The 13,437-nt window shown below is 38.8% G+C and overlaps 1 protein-coding gene across 1 annotated transcript in view; it reads left to right on the plus strand.

Annotated features, from left to right (window-relative positions):
- Positions 1–3,757: 3,757 nt before the first annotated feature.
- LOC104163010 (partitioning defective 3 homolog) overlaps positions 3,758–13,437 on the plus strand; it is a 59,088-nt gene continuing 49,408 nt past the window's right edge. The window contains exons 1-4 of the mRNA XM_009701884.1: positions 3,758–3,983; positions 4,258–4,397; positions 5,894–6,022; positions 9,900–9,938. Coding sequence (XP_009700186.1) covers positions 3,758–3,983; positions 4,258–4,397; positions 5,894–6,022; positions 9,900–9,938 — 534 coding nt within the window. The remainder of the gene's footprint in view (positions 3,984–4,257; positions 4,398–5,893; positions 6,023–9,899; positions 9,939–13,437) is intronic.

A 13,437-nucleotide genomic window follows, 5' to 3' on the forward strand; every position in this document is an offset into this window, starting at 1 on the left:
GAATTACACAAATTAGTGGGTAATTTTTAAACATTAATATCACTCGGTGTAATGTGATCGTTATCAGAGATGACAGCTATAGAGGGAGGAAAACATTTTCTGCCCTCTCTCTTTAAAATCTGTAAGAGATTAACTTGTACATAGTGCAAATCATCTTGCAAAGTAAAGCTCCTAGCTTTGAGTAGGATGACTACTGTGTTTTGAAAAAGATGGAAATTTCTTCTATTCATGTTCTGGTTCTGCCTGTATGTGTGTCCAGTTTCTCCCATATTATTAGTATAAATCAGAGATATCAGAGGAGCCTACAATATGTTTGCACAGTTCCCTCATTATTATAATGCAGTTTTACACCCTAAGAACTGAAAACATTTTAGCAACAGGAGGATACTAAGATCTTATATGCTTTTCTATCAACCAGAGAACTGAAATGCATGGAGTAGAGATAACTAAATCAGTTGTGTGTATAAAAAGGGAAAAAAAAATAGTAAAATCAATCCAGTCACAGAAGTTGTATTTATTTTTGGCTTAGATTGAATGTATCCATTTATTTCACAGTCTTGTGAAGTTCTAATTTATATGTAATAAGCATAGGAGTTTACGAAGCTGTATTATACAGCTAAGGGCAGCTATAATGCACAAATACTAAAATGAAGCAGAGAAAAGGTAAAAGGAAAATGACACCCAAAAGCTGCCTCATACAAAGCTGTAGAGAGCAGCATAGCAAAACGTAGCCCAGTTGAGGCCCCTTCTTTCAACAGAAAGAAGTAATTAGAATTTTCTTCTGCTAATATCTGGGCTCAGTGTGGATTTGTGGTGTTCTGCCGGCTTTGGTAAAGGCTTTCTGGAGATTTGACAGCAGAAAATGCCACAGTCCAAATTTATATCTTGTGTGCATTCGTAATGTGAGCGTTTCAACTTCTGTTTTTTTCCATGGGGCTTTAAAGAGGAGTGTGTGAACGAGACATCTGTAATGACACCATAATCAGGCTATGGGGATTAAGCTTATTAATAATGAAATATTGTCCTGGGCATGCAGTCATGTTCTGATATTACTTCAGAAATTTTAGCAGACAAAACCTGTACTCAAAGAACAGTATTCAACACAGAGTCTTAAAATAAGAAAAAGATAAATTCCATAAAAAGCTGAGATGTCACTTAAAAAAACCTTTTACAGATCATCTTCACATATTGCATGGAATTAAAAAGCTCTATGAATGTTTGAAGCATCATTAAAATAGTGAGGTCTCCAAAGTAAAATATGGATGTTATGAGATCAAATATTATTTCACCTCTGTATAATAGCACTGATAAATTTTATATCAGACTGAAAGTGGATGAAGACTTTCAAATTCAAATGTCAGTTCTTCAGCTATCTTGAATGCTGCAGAAGGAAGGGAGATTGTCTCATGAGTTAGCCTAGAGGAATTGATCCAAATTTCCTGAACAATACAAGCTGCATACACTTGCTGTGTATACATGAAGACTTACATATGTTCAAGATGAAGATTTTAAAAAGTTAGGTCACCACCAGACCTGTCACCTGTGTCAATTTAGTTCTTAACATGATTACTGTCTTGATAATAAAATAGATTGTAGTAAATTTTAATCAAAAGTAATTGTGCAGATTTTGGAAATCTCTGTGTAGACTACTGTTGACTACATTGGACTCCTACTTCCTTTTCATATGTGAATATTAACTTGCTCAGTAAAAAAGTAGACTTAGCAAATGAACGCAGGGAACACTAAGACAGAAATTAATTCAGGCTTTAACTTTGTGGTGGGTTGACCGTGGCTAGTCACCAGGTGCCCACCAAGCCGCTCTATCGCTCCCCACCTCAGCTGGACATGGGAGAGAAAGTATGATGAAAGGCTCGTGGGTTGAGATAAGGACAGGGAGAAATCACTCACCAGTTACTGTCATAGGCAAACCAGACTTGACCGGGGGAAGTTCGTTTAATTTAGTATCAATGAAATCAGAGTAGGCTAATGAGAAATAAAACCAAATCTTAAAACATCTTTCCCCCAACCCTCCCTTCTTCTGGGCTTATCTTTACTCAAGTTCTCTACCACCTACCCGCAAGTGGCACAGCGGGACAGGGAATGGGGGTTGGGGTCAGTCCATCGCCCATTGTCTCTGCCGCTCCTTCCTCCTCAGAGGGAGGACTCCTCACACTCTTCCCCAGCTCCACCCTGGGGTCCCTCCCATGGCAGACAGTTCTCCATGAACTTCTCCAACGTGGGTCCTTCCCACGGGCTGCAGTTCTTCACAACCTGCTCCAGTGTGGGTCCCTTCCCTGGGGTGCAGCCCTTCAGGCACAGACGGCTCCAGCCTGGGTCCCCTGCGGGGTCACAAGCCTGGCCAGCAAACCTGCTCCAGCCTGGGCTCCTCTCTCCACAGGGCTACAGGTCCTGCCAGGAGCCTGCTCCACCGTGGCCTCTTCCCATGGGATCACACCCTCCTTCAGGCATCCCCCTGCTCCGGCATGGGGTCCTCCCTGGGCTGCAGGTGGGGATCTGCTCCAGCGTGGACCTCCATGGGCTGCCGAGGGACAGCCGGCCTCACCGTGGGCTGCACCAGGGGCTGGCGGGGAATCTCTGCTCCGGGCCTGCAGCACCTCCTCCCTCTCCTTCTTCACTGACCTTGGAGTATGCAGAAGTGTTCCTCTTGCATACTCTCACTCCTGCTGCTGTTCCATAGCAGTTTTTTGCCCTTCTTAACTCTGTTATCCCAGAAGCATTACCACCATTGCTGATGGGCTTGACCTTGGCCAGCGGCGGGTCCATCTTGGAGCCAACTGGCATTGGCTCTGTGGAACATGGAAGACGCTTCTAGCAGCTTCTCACAGAAGCCACCCCTGTAGCCCCCCAACTACCAAAACCTTGCCACGCAAACCCAGTGCAAACCTCAAATGGTTCTATAGTTGTGTGTCTTTCATATAGACTGTGTTCAGCTTCCCAGGGCTCATAGCTGAGGACTGTTGCGTAAAAGTTTGACTTCTGTCTGTCCCTGTGATTTTATACAAAAAGGTATGTTGTGCAGCTTTTAGGGCCCATACCTGATATTGCCGAGTCCTAACTGCAGGTTGCCTTAGTAGGTCAGATTAAATGTAGATTGGGCATGTCTATGCCTAGCTAGTGGACTTGAACTGTAGACATATCTTGACAACCTCTGAGTTGTTTCAAATGGAAGTTGTAGATGCTGACACTGTCAGGGATGCTCTCCGCTGAGTGGCTGTCGGGTTTCGTGCTAGATTACATGTCCTGAATAGACGTGATGTGCGGTGTTGGGGGGGAGGGGGGACAGGTTTCAGTGTAGAGTTTCAAAGGTTGTTGATAACACTGGACAGACTGCATCAAAGAGGTGATCACAAATGAGCTTTCTGCATAGTAGGAAAGGCTTCTCTTTGTCCTCTCAGCTTGTGAGTCGCAGAGCTGGCGGAGCCCTAAGGTACACTTCAATAAGCAGTTGTGGGCATAATTTCTCTGAAATACGAGCAAGTTTAATTTGCCATATTGACTGGACCAACTCTCTGGATTTCTCCAGGTCATCTTAAATGTCTCTCTTTTGCTTTAGTCAGTCTTAACCAAGTGTAGTCAGTCACCTGGATGCACAGAAGGATCTCAGAAGTGGCAGCCTGGCTCAGCTCCCTGCTTGCGTGGCAGAAGGTGGGGTGGAACCCAGCGAGAGCTGGGGTGAAGCCCTGAGGCGGAGGAGCTGTTGACAGAAAACAGCCTGAAGTCCCTTGGAGCAGAAAAAATGAGACCACTGAGCTCCAGTTCTGCCTGTCACCTGCCGGTGTCCATAAGTGAGCTGACAAAGCCCCATGGCCAGCAGCGTCGGCTGACTGATGTTGTGGAAAGAGTTGCAAAAGAGAAGGAAAGGATCATTGACAAGATCCAGATTGACAAGGGGGGAGACAGTCATAGGATATCAGAGATGCTTTGTTCTGATTCCTTGTCACTCAGCTCATCTGAAATAGAAAGTTGGAAATATGGCAGTGACTTGGAAATCATCAAAACAGCAAGTTGCAAGGAGGCCTTGCTGAGCCACCTGTGCCATGGCTCAGTGCTTCAGCTATAGTGTTCCTATGTATGCCTTTTTTTTTCTTTTTTTTGCCATGCAGTAGTTCTTACATTTTATATATGTATTTTCATGAATTGTATCAATGAGGTATACATACATTCTGCTGGATAAAAGTAATATATAATATGTATAACGTGCACTTTAACAAGTAATATTCTGTGTTCTTTATGCAGGTACAGAAGGCTTGGGATTTAGTATTACTTCAAGAGATGTCCCAATTGGTGGCTCTGCTCCAATTTATGTGAAAAACATCCTTCCGAGAGGTGCTGCTATTCAAGATGGGAGACTAAAAGCTGGAGACCGATTAATTGAGGTGATGAAGTGTTACACGTTGTTTGTCTGTGTTTTGGCATGAACCCACACACCAGTTCACTTCCAAAGGCTCTTAGAAGTTTATGTTATAGGAAAATATTTCCCTCTTCTTTTTTTCCTTTTTTTTGACTTTGTATTTTTAGGTAACAGATCAAGGGCTGTGCATTTTCAGTACATAACTGTTCTAAGAGCTTGACCCAGATGTATTATGAAAACATGAGTTTACATGTCCTTATGTGAATATAGTGTTATAATCTTGCGTTGCTGTTTAGGAATAAGTTGAAGCAAAGTGATACTAAAAAGTGGCATTAAATCAACATGGAGTGACAGACCAGAAATTATTGAAGAAGTTGCCAAGTATCAAAGACAATACCCTGAAAACGTTTAGTGAATTAACTGAAAGGGACAATATGAGGAGGGTAGTGCTACAGGGAATCAAGGCCACTTCCTTCCTGAAGGGAGGATGTCCTCGAGGGAATTAAATTTATCTTAGGTGCACAGCAGAGATCTTCCTGCAAATCTAGCTGGAGTGATACGTTATCACCCACAGCTCTTCATTACCATCCCTAAGCCAAATGACGCTGGAGGCATAGCTGAGACTGTAACTGCCTCTCAGAGCCCTAACTTCACTTTACTGCAAAATCGGCAAAGTCAACTTGAGTTACTGCTGGAGGATAGCCCTCTGTAATTACTGTAATTCAGGGTAACCTAGATGACTTGGGTAGAAGAGGACTGAGAAGCATTTAAGACAACAGTTACGGCATCTCAACTGTGTGAGCTGTGATCTTACGAGGGGAAGGAAAAAGATGGTTTGCTGACTTCTTCTGAGCACCATGCTCACTTGCTTCCCACTGTTAGCTGATTTGCCTTACGTTTCCAAAATGTTTCTAAACAGGCAAGCCTGAGAATACCTTATCTTTCTCTGACTTCTCCCTTACTGAAGTTAGCTCATAGAGTGGGAAATTTACCTGTATGTATTCCATACCTATCTGTACTGGTAAGTGGTATGTGGAGGCCAAGGGGTTGGATGACTGAACAAAGACAAATAAAGAGTAACTGCTCCAAAATTATTTTTTGGGAAAAACATTATTTTCTACTTTTGGTATAATTTATTGTGCAAGATATATATAACACCAAGACATGTGGAAACAGGACTAGTTTGGATCACACATTGATTTTGCCAAAGGATTTTTATGCAGAAATTCTTGTAAAAATATTGATAGATGGAATTTGTTGTCTTTAGAGTATACTGGAGTATACAGTTGCTGCTAAAGAGGAGGGAAATATAGCTGTCCTCCTTCTTATTTGTACTCGTATGTAAAGAATGCATGTTTAATTAGTTCTGTCAAATGGAAGCTATACTGAGTCACTAAGCAGATTGCCTCAGTAAGTTTCTTTTAATACTGTCCCATATGATTTGCTTGACTTTTCGATATGAATTTCTACTGTTTTCCTGTTTTGGAGTCTTAGCAATTTCTAGTATTTCCTTTGTCACAGGTAAATGGAGTGGATTTAACAGGCAAAACTCAAGAAGAAGTTGTGTCCTTGCTACGAAGCACCAAGATGGGAGGGACTGTCGGCCTTCTGATTTTTCGACAGGAAGAAACATTCCATCCAAGGGAACTGGTGCGTAAAATAGAGAGCAACTAAGAGATTTAGATGAGTATAAGCAAATGATTTGATCTTGTCACCTGCTAGTAAACATGCATGGCCAGCACTTAATATAAGGGAAAAACAAACCCCACAGCTGTCTTGCTTTATTTAGAACATTTTACCTGAACGTGTTTTATTCTCTTCAAGATTTGCTATTGGAATTAAATATTTGTTAATAATCTATAAGTGAGAGTGTTATTTTGAGTGAAAATGTTTATTATAGAAGAAGCTATTGGATGGACTTTATTTGGATGCATACACACAAGTAGATTATTTCATATCTTTCATGTGGACAAATCTGTGTTTGAAAGCCTGCCGTTTGTCCCACTACCTGCTCACTAAAATATTTCAGAGCATATAATATGATGCTAAAACAGGATATGTAAATATCTTTCTATCAAAAAATGGAATATATAAGAAATAATAGCCTTTTTTGAATATAAATGCAATCTCTGTGGAATGGAAACCCTGCAGTTATTAATTTAGCAGGTAATTCAGAAAATGTTTCTGAGGAATTTACATGAAATGGAAATAAAATGATGTTTCATACTATACCTGCTCCACTTTCATAGTGTATACAGATATTTCTTTGATAATTATTCAAGATAATTTCTGTTATGAAAAGGTAGACTGTGAATGTAACAGTCTTACTTTGTTCTATATTCAATTAAACTGCTGAAGTTATTTATTATTTGTATTAATGTAGCTATATATAGCTCTAAAAATAACTTACTTGGCTGCATTATTGTGAGAAGATAGACAAATGTGACAAATATAAGTATGATTAATAGATTGATTCATTTTTTTATCGGATTTGTGTTATTTTGAATGCAAAGAGAATGAATTTCAAGGCGTTGAACCTTTTAAGCCTTTTACTTTTCAAAACTACAATTAAACCTAGGAAGTCAAAGTGGCAGGGAAAGTTGCAAACGAACCACACTTTTACCCTAATATTCTTGGAACATGACTTCAAGTACTGGAGTGAAAGTTGTCATAAAATGAAGAGAAATTAACAATTTGAAATCATATTATGCCCTACCTTATTACTGGAACTGTGAAAGCAATCTGTTTATAAGTTCCTATGATGTAATTTTCACAGTATTGCTATCTTTCACAAAGGTGAATGAAAATGCTTTTTAAGTTTTCTAAATAAACTTAGAAGTAAGAAAATGTCTTAATTTTGTGTATATTATTTCTATGGTGAAATGAAGAAGTTATAATGCATAATTTAACACGATATTTAAATAATTGTAAAAGAAGATATGATGTAATGCAGAGATTTAATAGTAATACTTGATGTAGTTTTAAAAATACAAGCAAATGAGCCCCTTTAAATGACTTCAACCTCAGTAGCCTCCCTGCTGCTGCTCAGGCGATACTCTCTCAGCTATTTGGGCAAACACCAGCATAGGGAAGCCAGATCTCATCATCACTGTGTCAGGTATAGATGGGCTCCGTGCTATGTAGTCAGAGATCAGATCTGAACTGGTGTATGCTTCTGTAGCTCCAGTTGAACAAATGATATTGTGAGGATCTGACAGTACGTGTGTGTGATGATCCTCTGTTGCATAAGGATTTGTTTGTTTGCATTTTGACATGAAGAACTACTAGTTGTGCTCTGCTGACAGCTGTCAAAGAGCAGGAGCAGAATTGCTGGGGAAGGTGTTGAACTAAAACTCATCATAAGGGCTGTTCTTTCTTCTCTGGTAAGAAATAATCCTAAAAGAAAAAAACAGTATCTTTTCAACCCACTTCTCTCATTGACTTTTACTAGCTTTATGTACAAAACAAACAAACAAACAAACAAACAAACAAAATTAATTTTGAAGGAGGGAAGGGAGTGATCTGAAATCACGTCAGTTCATCGTTTTCATGTGCAAACGTTCTTTGGCCACTTAGGAACAATTTGTCTTTGCATCCTTCCCCTATTTCTGTCACATTCTCTACATTTATATGCTTTAAATATTAACTGAATGAGACGTATCTCAGAAACCATATGCATAAAATCATATTATTTGATATTATCCATCCCATAAAGGGCAGGACTTACTGTTGCTTGCTGGGGAGTACTCAGTATTAAAACCATTTTATATTTGCCAACATTTGTACAGATAGTAATCCCAGTAGAAGAGGTGTTTAGATTTTATGTTCTGGGTTATGGCTTGTTGAATGGCTTTTCAAAAGTTACTTATCCTTGGGTTTATTTATGAGTAAAATGAAGATAATAAACTTTCAGGAGAATTGTGGAGTTTAACGTCTTTGATGTGTGTTGCCATTATTGTCTGGAAGGGACCTACGAAAATGTGTAGCTGTATCTAAGACTTAGGGAAACGTTAAGCTGAACCAGTTTAGGTTAGCATGGGATCTTTTTAGCTTGTGTGGTCCATTTAGGGAGTGTGTATGTGGTGGGGAACCATCATCCAGTGCAGGATATCATGGTAAAAGTGAGTAAAACATGGAAGCAGGGAATAATATCAAATTGGCAGGAGTCAACTTTTCTAACCAGTGAGATCTGGAGGAACGATTATGCTTCTCCAGAATACCAAGTATTTTATTGCTTCCAGAGTTACCTAATGCCAGATAGGTAATATATTAGGGCTTGTCCACATCAGTGTGAGGCAGGTTGTCTCTTAAAAATCTTCCCTCCCTCCCTGCTCCCTTTCATAAAGGGATGAGGATTCCTCTGTTTAAGCAGAGCTCCTGTAACACTGTGGTTGGCTCACATAACCAAACATAGCTTGGCTGTCAAGGACTTCATGGAGCCTGCTACTGGCTATGTGAATCCACTGAAGGATTAACTTCGGTTGTTTAGCTTTTGAGCTATATTCTCTGTATCAGCAGAGACTGGCTGACAGAGTTAGTCTGCAGTACCCTACAAGCTAATATGCCCTTTGGTATATGTAGGTTCTTCATGTGTTCCTGGTAGTTGGCTCTTTCGTCGTTTTTTTTGTTACTGGTTGTGGGCAGCAGCTTGAAGCTAACTGGATGTTTGTGCTAGCACTTTGCCACTACATTTTTCTGCTTAATCGTTTGAATCTCCTGCAAAACATCCCAAAGCAAAAAAGTCCAGTAAACCCTAGTATTTAATTTTGGCCCAGCTGAGTGGAAAGAAATAGCTGGTTACCCCAAACGTGATCATCCTGCCAGCGGCAAGTTGGCTCCGGGGTGCTCAAAGCAGTTTTAATACGGATGGACGTAGGCTTGGAAGAGCAATAGTTCTTTACGTGTATTTTCCAGAATTGGTTGGGGGATGCAGAAAGTTTTTCCGATGATGCATATTTGCCTTATGTGCCCTGAGACACAGGTGAGGAATGCAAGGTACAAGACGGCCCCATCTGTGGTAGACTGAAAGCACCCTCCTGTCCTGGGGTATTCAGTGCTGTAGTTCTAGTTCATCCAAACACACTCAAAAGGGCAATCTCTGGTTAAAATGAGAATGGATGTTTTAAAGAATAGGTACTTGTTTAAAGTATTTGGAAGGTTTCACCTGGACTGCAGAGGTCATCTTTTGAAAACCTCAGAGCAGAAGGGAAAGGCCAGGGGAGAACATCGCTGAACAAGAATGTTCCACCAGCCAGAAAATGGTGCAAGCAGCTGTGATTCTTCCTTGGCCAGGTAGCCACCTCCCTCCTAGCCAGATAAAGTCAGGTGCACTGGCCTGGAAGTTATTTTTTGTTCACCTCTCATTTAGCACTTGTTTAGACAGATTTGAATTGGGGGTGTGACAAACACCCTTCATTTTTCCATTACCACTTCACATCAGAATTAGAACTCTTTGTTTATCCCCTGCTGATAGATAGTATATGTCATATGTAGTCGTGTTCTTATTTATTTTTTTTACTTCCTTTAGAATGCAGAACAAAGCCAGTCACAAATTCCAAAGGAAACGGTAAGAGCTTTGTCTTTTCCATACTGGAAGACTCCCAAATGTTTGTAAGTTGATATGGCACTTCTCCATCAAAGTTTCACAGATCCTCCTTTCACCTTATATACTGTAGATGGCTCTCTCTAGCTTTACATTTTAAATGCATTTTTAAATGTAATTTCAAATACTGTTTGAATATTATATACAATTCAGTTATTATGTATGTTCAAGTGCTATTTGAAATTACATCTTTTATACATGGCCAAAGGCCTAAGGTTGGAACAGTAAGAGTGGACTGTTAGCTTGGGTTACTTGTTGAAACTAATTTTTTCAGTCGTGATTATGTGACTGAAACCTGAGATACAGACACAGAAATTAGGAAGTTTGGATTTAAGTCTCAATTGGATCTTCATAGCAGACCACTGTTTGTTAGTTATTTTTAAAAAACTATAGTGAAGTAGTATCAAGTTTAACCCTTTGAAGGCTGTAACACGTTTGTATGTGATGTGTTAGTGAGGCTGTATATTGAGGTTGTATACCTTTTATATACCTCATTTTAGTCAGTGGAACAAGATCAGTCTTAATACACATTATACTAATATATGTAAAAAAATTTTCTAAAATAAAAGGTTTATTTTATGAAATTTTCACAGAGGATATAACAATAATATATTAACTTAAAGGCATATTGTATCTTAGTTAAAAAGATGCTTCGAGAAGCTCCATTCAATTAGGTACCTATTTCAAAATTAAATAATAAATTAGATTATGGAGAAATTAAGAGGATTTGTGCTGGGATTTGAAATTAGTTAGGCTACTGAAAAACAGAAAAAGCTTGTCTAGATGATTCAGAATGCCTAACCAGCAATGGTGAGATGGTGTCTGGGATACAAAGAACATCAAGAGTAGGTAAAGTGATGTAAGAGCCATCTCAGTGAGATAGTCAAGGATACATTGGTTGATAGTATTAATTTTACAGGCCAATGGAATGTAACTGTAAAAATGGGCATTTGGGTTGAATGTAACAATATTCACTTTTATCCCTCTGGCTTTTGATGTCCCTCTAGTCTGAAAGTCATCTGTGTAGGGGCTCTGCAAAATCGCGGGTATATCATTGTTTCAGACATGCATTGCAGTATCTTTATAGTACATCTTATTAGAGTATGTATGTTTTTATCTTCGTAGTTTCTTACCACGTACTGCTGATATGTAAGGAGATCAAAGATCAAAGCTCAGGACAGTGTTTCTGTCTGTAGTTGCATACAATTGAGAATAATTTGTGGGTGCAGCCTTATGAAAGTGTCCTGGTTTTAGGAGTTGAAATTCTGTCCCAAAGCCTGATTAAGATTAAGCAGACTGCTTGCAAGATGTTTATAGAAATCAATTGCTCATCTGTTGCAAAGCTAATGTTTTGTAGCAAATTCCATGGTGAAATCCTTTCTCTACCATTTTTGGGACCAACACCCTGACTTCATCTAAGGAAAGACCAAAACAAAATAAGCATCTCTTGTTTGTTCTCTGTAGATGTGAGCTGAAAATTGCTTATTAACCAGGGGATTACGCAAGAGGGACAGGGAGTGTATGAGTAGCTGGGGATTTCTGAAAAACCAGCCAGAAAGCCCTAGCAAGGCTTGAAAATAAGGAAATTAATTGGGAAACGTGGAGACGTTATTTGATTAGTGAGGGAATGAAGCTAGAAAGCCGGTCAATGCAAAAATGTTTTTTGCGTAATGTCTTGGGTTTTTCTTTCATTATGGGGTGGGATTTTTCTGTTATTTATTTGAAGGCTCAGAGTAACAATGATCAATAGTAGAAACAATAGGTCTTTTTAAATTTGCCTACTCCTGGGTGACAATAAAAAATGGACTAAATGTGAAAGGTGTCAATGGGTATTTATAATGCACAATGCTTTTGCACTTACCTCCTTTCTTCCAGTCTGCTTTGGATAAGTGTGATACTCCAATTCTACAGAAATAATTTTCCTCAGCTGCACATTAATAATACAGTCACACACTTTTTTTTTTCATTATTATTTTTGAAAGTATTTTTCATTACTTTCCTTTATTCTCCTTGGTTCTACCTTAATCCCTATTTATTCCTCCTCTGTCTACTTTTCAGGTCTTTGAGATTTCTAATCTTGCAATTTCTATTTCTGTGACTGCTCTGATCTTTGTGCTGTTAGTTGTAAGGTTTTAGTCTCCAAGTGTCAAGGACTTGATAGTAGAAAGCAAAGCAAAAAAACAACAAAAAAAGGCATGATGAAAGCAGTGAAGCTATAGAAATGAGAGAGAGGTAAAATACAAGTCTATTTTTAATTTAAAGGCAAAATGGCTGTGGGGTTTTTTTGTTGTTATGTCTTTGTGGGGAAATAGAAGAAAAATGCACCTTTGAAATTAAGAAAGAAAAACCCTTGAAAATGAAAGGCCAGAATTAAAATTTATATGTAGACCCCAAAATATAAAGCCTAGTTTATCACCACATTATTAGCACTCAGGGGTTACATTCATGTAACTGTTACTTTGAAATGGTTTACGCTGATATTGTGGCACTTGGTTACAGTAGTTAGAGCCTTCATAGATGCAATAAAAGAAACCCTTGAAACTTAGTTTTTTCTTAATTTATTTGTGACCTGAAATCCTTGAGAGAGTTATTTCTTTCTACCCATATAGGAAAGCATATGACTTCATATTTTGCACGCCATCTCGGAATACAGATTCTCATATTCTCATTCTTGAACTTCCATATGAGGAGTTTTTGTAACTTGCTAAGCTCACAGATTTGAAGTTTTGCTCTCCAGTTATCCATAAGAAATACAAATTGCTAATGCAACTTCAGCTTCTATCCAGTAACAGTGCCCTGGTGGTTTTTACCTTCTGTTCTGCTGATGAACGGAACAGGCGCTCCATTTACTCCTGAAGCAAGGAAATCTCCTCTATCTTTGTTGAAAGATTGTTTCACCCAGCCGTGAGTTTGTGCCATTTGTATAGCTGATGACAACATGGAACAGATGCACCTATTTCTAAACATGGTGATTATTTGGAATGTAGGAGATTGACCGTAATATGAAAACTAGTAATTTATCATTATTACATTTCTGTTTCTAAGCATAATTATCTTAATCTTGTTACAGAGCATTGAAATGAACTGTTAATTATGCTATGTAAAACATCTGCCAATTAATTTTTCCTCATATTCTTTGAAAGTCAGTAGTGTTTCAGTAATATTTTGCTTTTACCATTGTCATTTACTGTTTGTTTTCTGAGTTCAGAACCAGCAAGTTAACTTTCATGTAAGCATAATGCTAGAAAAATAATAATTATCATAAAGTAAGTATTTTCTAGGGACTGTTGTCTATTGGCAAAAAGAGATTTAGAGTTAGGATTCTGGATTTCATTTCATGATTGTTGTATTCAGCAGCATAGGAAAGCTTCATTTTTCTGTTCTCATTTTTTTTTCTGTCAAATTACTATAAATGAGCAGAATGTTATGAATTTTAGTGAGTGTGGGATTCGTAACAGTGACA

The sequence above is a fragment of the Cariama cristata genome, unplaced genomic scaffold (assembly GCF_000690535.1).
Source record: "Cariama cristata isolate BGI_N322 unplaced genomic scaffold, ASM69053v1 scaffold546, whole genome shotgun sequence".
Taxonomy (NCBI): Eukaryota; Metazoa; Chordata; class Aves; order Cariamiformes; family Cariamidae; genus Cariama; species Cariama cristata.